The sequence below is a fragment of the Sinocyclocheilus anshuiensis genome, unplaced genomic scaffold (genome assembly GCF_001515605.1).
Source record: "Sinocyclocheilus anshuiensis isolate Anshui unplaced genomic scaffold, SAMN03320099.WGS_v1.1 scaffold124, whole genome shotgun sequence".
Taxonomy (NCBI): Eukaryota; Metazoa; Chordata; class Actinopteri; order Cypriniformes; family Cyprinidae; genus Sinocyclocheilus; species Sinocyclocheilus anshuiensis.
The window spans coordinates 1,716,180-1,724,728 of NW_015554082.1; the positions used below are offsets into that span (position 1 = coordinate 1,716,180).

At 39.1% G+C, this 8,549-nt stretch overlaps 1 protein-coding gene across 4 annotated transcripts in view; it reads left to right on the forward strand.

Moving 5' to 3' along the window:
- The first annotated feature begins 757 nt into the window (after positions 1-757).
- LOC107669094 (glutamate receptor 1-like) overlaps positions 758-8,549 on the forward strand; it is a 75,876-nt gene continuing 68,084 nt past the window's right edge. For all 4 annotated transcript variants that reach the window (XM_016461205.1, XM_016461206.1, XM_016461207.1 and 1 more), the window contains exons 1-2: positions 758-992; positions 1,153-1,287. In XM_016461205.1, coding sequence (XP_016316691.1) covers positions 911-992; positions 1,153-1,287 — 217 coding nt within the window. In that variant the 5' untranslated portion in view covers positions 758-910. The remainder of the gene's footprint in view (positions 993-1,152; positions 1,288-8,549) is intronic.

Below are 8,549 nucleotides of genomic sequence, written 5' to 3' on the forward strand. Positions count from 1 at the left end.
GGATGGGTTAAATGCAGAGCACTAATTCCAAGTATGGGTCACCATACTTAGCCACATGTCACTTCACTTCACACTTCACTTCACTTGAAACACACAGTGCCTTCAGGACATGGCGGCGGCAACAATACTACAGCGAGAATAAAAGTTACACCTTCTTTCTTTGCGTGATCGCATCATATGACCCCTTTAAAATATTCTAGCTTAGTATAAAAAAATGTGACCAGCATCATATTTTCTATTTACATTTGTCCCCCACAACTGTTGTTTTTACTAAAGAACATACAGTTCTTGAAACTGCTGAAAATAATCACAGTTAATTATTTTAATCACTCCTAGGTTTTTTTTTAAGAAAAAAAAATTAAGAAAAAAACAAACAGATCATTACAGGAGAGGAACCCCATGGAAATATCTGAGCCCTGCGATTGTTGTCTTTGACAACAGAGCACCTTGAAGTGACAAAGGTCTAAAACATAATTTAAAAGTATGCGCTCATGTTTGTTTACGCGTTATTCGCCATCGAAAAAGACGCACACTTAGAGCGCGAGAAAGACCGCTGTGTAATTCAGTCATACAGAGTAACTGTGAACGTAAGGAGAAAGTCTACAGACGGTGTTGCGCTGGAGTGGAATACGGTTATCAGAATCCCTCACTCACTCTCTCTCTCTTGCGCGCCCGCGGTTCTCAGTGGAAGTGCTGCTTGTGGTGAAGGAACGGCTGGGAGCGCAACACACAAGGACGCAGCGCGAGCGCGAGCAAGGACAGCACGCGCAAAGAGGTGCACCTGTAATCCACGCTGCTCACTCGCTGATGTGCGGATAGAGTGAGAGCATCCAGAAGAGATATTCTACACCACGCGCATACCCATGCTTGGGATTTGGCTTTCTTTTTCTTCGCTAATGCAAAAGGAAATATGCAGCGAAGCCTCACACTGCTCTGCACCAGTTTTCTGGGATTGTGCCTCGGTTCCAGTTTCCCAAGTAATATCAACATAGGTGAGTGAATGACAAAAGTGAAGGATGGAGTGTAGAGTGATGCGTTTTGAATAAAAAAATAGGAAAAGAGTCATAATTATGGACTTAGTCATTTCACTCGTGTTACCAGAAACCTGCCTTGGTTGTTTTAATGTATTGTGGGATTTTTCTTCCCCCACAGGAGGGTTATTCCCAACCGAATCACACGAATATGAAGTGTTTCGGTTTGCGCTCTCGCATCACCAGGATATCCCTAAACTGGTACCTCAAGTGGATATGGTCAAAATGGGGAATAGCTTCTCCATGACATATGCTTGTGAGTACAACCTGTTTTTACAGTGTAGAGATAAATGTGTGTGGTGAATGTCAACGCACTGCAGCTGCTGTTCGCGTCTATCTGTTGCTCAGAATGATAAAATGAAGAAGTCTGGATGGGAAAGTTTTTGTCTTCCTGTTGCGCGTGCCTCGCGGAGATAAAAATCGATCTTATTTGTATTAAAGACTAATATATTTGACATCAAATGTGGCGTTTTTTTAATGTATTAGTGATATGTGGTTCACAAGTGCAGAAAGTGCAGGGTTCAGACGCATAAATGCGTGTTACGCTGAATGCGCTTTACGCCTGGAATACGTCGTTGGCCAGTAACCTAATTATCAAGTTAAACACATTTTTGCACGACATTTTTTCTTAATTTCGTTTCACTACCGTGCGTGCAATTAATCTCAATTATGCGTCATAATGGACGCGCACGCTTCGTTGCTGATACATCACGAAGCCGTTCTATTGTGTTCATAATGCTGATCGTTTGAATTAATAACGGTTTTTGTGTAACATTTTGGGGGATGTCGGTCAGTTATTTTGGGTCACAGGTCATTTTATGATTTAGTAGCTTGTAAGATATTTTTGTTTCTACTCTCAAAGCGCGCAACGTGTGGCAGCTTCCTTTGTACAGAACACAGGATCAAAGCGCTGTGGAAGAAAACAAGCGTTAATAGCCAATGAATTGATTTATCAATGACTTTCAAGCTCTTTAGGCTCATGTAGATGTCTAACAGCAACAATATAGTGAGGTTACAGACAGAGGATGTGAAGTCTCTTTTTTGGTCTCCGTGTCATTGATTTCCAACAAGGGGTATTGGGAACATTTAGATTTTTGCTTTGCTAAAGATATAAAACAGAATTTTGACTTTTATTCATAAATAAATTCACTGTTAGGTCTTTTTTTCATATTTGCATCTAGAAATGCTTCCAGTATTGTTTCCAATACTTCTGTTATTGATTATATTATTAATTCATGTAATAGCGGCCGCTTCAGATAATGATAATGCTGAATGGCCCATTATAATATAATTTAAGAAGAACACATTTCTTGTTTAGTGATGGGGGGATTCTTGAGCCTTACTCATGGGAGAGAAAAAGGTTGGGAAACACTGCTCTATCTGACTTTTTCTCAGTTTCTTTTTCTCACAAAAGCATCAAAGAATGTGGAAAGAGAATAGATTTTTTTTTTTTTTTTCATAATATGACGCAAACTAGACACTTGAGTATGAAAATCAATGTGAAGATGTCTTTCAGTTCTGTAGCATGTTTTAAATATTCTTTGTCCTGTAATACTACTGAGAGCACATCAAAGAAATGCACTTTAAATCTATGCATTAGTCTCCCTCGAGCTACCAATATTTCTTTTCTTGATGTGAATTTTGAGCTATGCATAGACCCTCCCACCTCATCCTCCTTTCATGCGTTCAATGTGTGTCAAGTCAGACCAATCATCCATCAGCACTTTAAGCCTTCTCTCTGGTCTTGAGGAAAACCAATCAGATGAAATGAAAACAATTGCGAAATGGCCTTATTAAAAGATATAAGTATGCAGTTCCAAATAATAATGCGGAGGTTTCCCAACAGTGTAATTAAACTCCATTCACTGATTCTGTCAGAGCTGGAGGTGTGCTGTGGGATTTTTAATAGCATGAAGAGACAAATCAGTCCCTCTATGAATTTCATGGTGTTCTCTCAGGTGGAAAATGCAACATCCTCATTAGTCAATTATGTTCTTGCACTTTTTTCCTCGCTGTCTTCTAGATAAGGCCTGTGTTATTCACTGACCCATTATGAAGCTCGGTCATATTTAAACGCGCCAGCAGTTTGTCCAGGATAATCAAGTAATAAGATCTCTTGCATAATAGTAAGGTCTCTTGTATCACTCTGTGCTCCCGTCCTGATCTGTTGCGTAGTGAATGGGCAGCCCTTGCGCAGCGAGCTGTGAGAGGAGTGTTGTGAAGGCCCAGACTCTGTGTAATGCTGAATGGCCTCTTGTGCCAGGAACTGAATGTGTGTCCGGAGACGCCTGAGGAAACTTACTCTCAGCTGCTCCCCCTCTGTGTGGGCTCAATCCTTAGAGCAAACCATCCCCGTCAGCACCTGCTGGGCCGTACCAGAGGGGGTTGAGTACACAGAAAAAAGAGGGCAGGATTGTTCTGGGGCAGAGGTTGATTAAATAAGAAGTGCTGTGGCACCTAGGAAAGCACATTTTTATTGATAATTGGAAAACTTAACAAGAGCGCACTGAACCCTTATGTTCTGTTTGGGGCCTCTAAGACTTCAAGGCCTTAATAGCTAATGTTAATAGGTTACACTTTACAATAAGGTTTAGTTCATTATCGTTGGTTAACTACATTAGTAAACAAACAATACTAATACATTTTTTACATTTGTTATGCACTGTGAACTAACATGAACACGAATTTAATCTCGAACACCATTTAATGTGTTATGTTACTAATATTTAGGGTCTTAGAGACCATTGGTATAAAGCAGGGGTGCCCAAACTCGGTCCTGGAGGGCCGGTGTCCTGCAGAGTTTAGCTCCAACTTGCCTCAACACACCTGCTGGTAAGTTTCTAGTATGCCTATAAGTGCTTGATTAGCTGGTTCAGGTGTGTTTAATTGGGGTTGGAGCTAAACTCTGCAGGACACCGGCCCTCCAGGACCGAGTTTGGGCACCCCTGGTATAAAGCATGAATAAATGCAGTTAATTTAATTGTATTGTGTTGATATTTAGTGTGTTTTAGTTACATTTATGAAAAGTGCACATTTACTTTGTGGTAAAACATTGGAATAAAGTTACAATGTTTGCCTATTGGGATTTGATTTTGTAAGAGGATCTTATTAAAATGTGAAATTTATTTTTTAATGCTAAATAATTGAGGTTTCTGTATATAGAATCACAATCAATCTCAACAGAACCTGAGGGCTAAGACTAGCTTTTGTGGTTTTAAGTTAGGCATATTGTGTGTGCTACTATTGTTCATTAATATATGAAATACAGCATCAGTTGAATACAATAACTATTGATTTCCCAAAGCCATGTTTGATTTAATTTCTGCTGCAGTCTGTGTTTTCACCGGTTGGATGGTAACTCTTATTACTTTAAGCCAGTGGTTCTCAACCCGTGGCCCATCACGAATTCAAATGCGGCCCACCATGCTGAACACAATTAAAAGAATAACTTTCAGTTTTACAATTCATTTTAGTTTTTACATTAATTTAAAAATGTACTAAACAAATATAAGCTATAATGTTTTTATGTAAAATAATTTTGTTTTTCATATATTATTTTCAGACATGAACAGACCTGTACTCACGTAACGTTATGCATTTAATGAACACTTACAAGCGCGCACTTTGGCAGAATTCAATTCAAATAGTCATCAGCAGCCATTAGTTCGGTAAAATTGAGCATCAGAATGGACACATTTGTTATTAAGGGAGAAAAAAACGAAATGTGGAAAATGCCAGCGAAGGAACACATACAAACAAATAACGTTAGCTAACGGATGAGAAATGTCCCGTCGTTTAGACAAACAACAATTTTCGCCGATCACAGTCAGTCTCTCGAGGAAAAGAAAGAGTGAAAAAAAGGTAAATGTCGGAAAATAACATCCATACAACTAACTTATCTAAAACAAAGTTTCCACCTTCTCTTCCACAGCTCGTTGAATTCACACACAATCACACAGTGACAAAATGGTGTCGTTAACTGACTCGCAGCACCAGTGTGAGGAGGCGTGGTCATGATATAATCTTAATAATATGAGTTAATCTAACCGTGATAATTTACATTCGTCAAAACAAATATGTCTTAGTTGAGCTCTTAATGAAAAATATTTATATTTATCAATATTTTGAACTAAAAAAATATTACTTGAAAAATAAAACAAATAATGGTAAATTTAATTGAAAGACAAATTATTAATTTAATGAAGTACGGCTTGAAAAGTTTTTTCAGTGTATAGACACGTTTTAGCTTTCAATTTCAGAAGAATGCGTCTGTATAAAGGTGGAATGCAATTTATTCAATGACCCGCAGCCGTCTCGCTGACATTTGAAGTCCTCACAGCTAATGCTAGATTCCTTTACTTGATCCGTGAGCAGAATTAGAGCTGATCAATAGCCGGACCCCATGCAAAGACTCCACAATCAATACCAGATGTTCACCTATTCCTGCATGCAAAGACTCAAGAGCCCACTTAAAGATCTATGGGAGAGTGTGCATTCATAGACCTCCAAGTAAGAAAGCCTTCAGGCCAGAAGAATATTAGCACACTTCAAGACAAAGAACTGAATCGAGCGTATTTACTGCTGTGTATTTATGAGTGAAGCCTCATAATATAATGCTCTAAATGAAACATCTGTTTTTTCCTGCTCTGCTACTGTTGAAGAGTAGTATGTGTGTGTGTTTCCCTTTATTAGGTGTTTCACAATATGTAGTTTACACCTTCGCATCTGATGTGATTGCTCTTGGGAAACGGCTGTAAAAATGCATCAGAGTATCTCAGAAAGCAGCAGCGGTTTCTGTCATAAGCCTGAAATGTCTTTCAGTGTTTCGCACTGAGAAGAAAATAATAACCCTCTGCAGCGAATCTAGAAATGCGTACAGGCAGCACGGTAGTGGATTTCTAGGATTGTGTCTGTTGGGGGAGTTTGCTCCGGGGTGTTGTGTTATAGTGTAACAGGAGACCGGAAAGGGGGAAGGGATCGCCCTCAGTCACCACATCTCCTGGAGCAACAAGACCTAAAAATCCTGAATGAATAAATGATCTGGATGGGATTCCCTAAAGCAAGACATTCAATTAAATCACCAACAGGTTCAGTGCCTAAATTTCCTTTGCAGAAAAGTTCTGAACAAGCAATAAAAATCACAAAATAAACATTATAAATTCTGATTGGATGAGCCACACTCGAAGCCGCTGTACACCTGTGACCGCACATCAGTAGAATTCTGTATTACAGGTTGTGCTGTGGCTTGGCAACCGTAAACAACCTACATTTAGTCACTAAATCACTCACACATTTCACACACTAAATCACAGCTGACACATTTCTTCAGTCGCATGGCACTGAAATTGTGTAAGCGCACCTTGTCAGCTTCTATGTTGCCTATATGCATTATGTATCTTAACAGTCCCATATGGAGAAAAATGTGATGATTACATTTTTTTGCATATTTTTGAATGATATTAAGGCTTTTATTTATCAAGCATGCATTAAAATGACAGTAAAGACATTTATAATGTTAAAAAGATTTCTATTTCAAATAAATGTTGTTCTTTTGAGCTTTCTGTTCATCAAGTTTGAGCACAGAGTGATACAGAAAAGTTTCTTGAGCAGCAAATCAGCATATTAGAATGATTTATGAAAGGTTATTGTGACACTGAAGACTAGTGTAACCGCTGCTGAAAATTCATCTTTACATCACAGAAATAAATTACATTTAGAAAACAGTGATTTTAAACTGTCATAATACTTCACAAATATTAATAATATTGTTTACTGTGTTTTAAGTCAAATACATGCAGCCACATACATACATACATACTTGGTGAGCATAATGGAACTCTTTGAGAAACTTCATGAAATCTTACCAACCTCAAACTTTTGAACACTCATATTTATAGATTTGTCAGAAATGATTTGTGATTTAGATGGAACCAGTGCCGGTCCGGATCTTCATCTCGAACTGTTAATTGTGAATTTTGCCCTAAAGCAAACACTAATGAAAACACGAGCCTTTCACGACGTCCCATGGCAGCTCTGCACACCAGCAGCTTGGGAAAATCCAATGCAGTTTTATATATTTTGGGAATTCACAAAAATAATAGGGAGGTAATTGAGGCCAATGTGTGGTGGATTTATATATGTTGGCTTTGTATCTCTGGTTTACTGTAGCTGTTGGTTTTTGTGAGAACTGTGAGAAAGGATCCAGCGAGGGATGTACTTCTCAGTGAGGCAAAGAGAAGAGCTGTCATGTTTAGTCTGAGAGACGAACAGAGACTCCCTTGTCTCGCACAGTCCTTTACATTAATGAGAGACAAAGAGAGCATCACGTCTTCTCCCATCTGTCTTCTCTTCCTCAAAAACATGACAACTGTTATCGTGCTGGGGTTTTTTTTATATATAGAACAAAGAATTTAAAGGTGGTAAAACATTAAGGGAAGCTTTTGATTTTTGAGCTGAAAATGACAAATACAAGAATCAGTGTAACAGACTGAAGCATAGATTCAGGATGAGACAGTCTTGCCTTGACATTGTTATCTAGAGAAAGAGACTCCACTGTCCCCATACTATCATATAATGCCATGTTAAATAGTGGAAGCAGTCCAATTATGCTTCATTAGGAGGATGCCCCATATAGCCTGAGCTTCTTGTCTTAATGAGGGCACATGCGTCTGTCTTGGCTGACATCACCATAGAGAATTTGAGAAGGGTTTTCTAATTGTAATCCCTGTACGTTTTAGTGCTTGTGGAGATGTAATCGTAGGCTGTATTATCCATGTTAGGAATTTATTTTAGCTGAATTGTGAGCTTACTGTCTGAATTGAACATGATGAAAGAGAGAAAGTCTTGGCTGCCAAGAAATAATAAATTGACCACACACCCTTCTATTTCTATTGCTTCCTCAGAAGTACAAAAAGAATCAAAATGGAATCAGAACCAAATTCCTTATGATTCCAATACTTACTAAGATGTGTGTTTGTGGGTCAGCCTGCTGTCTCTTAAAATGTCTTGTGAATGGTCTGGTTTTCTCAATTATCAGCTTAATTAGGCATTAAGATGCTATTGTTCCTTTTCACTGGTGAAACAAAGTGCGGAAGACAAAGAAAGAGACCAGCCCTCTCTCTGACTTCAGACAACTCCGTTTAAGCACAAGAGCTAATCCGTGAAACTGATGCCCGTCGGAGGAAGGTGCTTTTGTCATTTCCGTGATGTCGAGGACACATACTGAGCCCAGCGGCCACAGGCTCACAGCACTATTAGGACTCTTTGAAAGTGTGACCGTTTTGTTCATCCCCTGCACACCAAGACTGAGTGTCAAGTTTTCTGGTCAGCCTGCCCTAACACTCTACTGGCCTACTTAGTGCTCTGATCCTTGAGTTTAATATCCATCCGTACATACGAGAGGAAGGGTTCTCAGCTGGGAACTTATTATTGTGCTCACATGCATTAAGGGTTGTATGTGTGTGTGTGTGTGTGTGTGTGTGTGTGTGTGTGTGTGTGTGTGTGTGTGTGTGTGTGTGT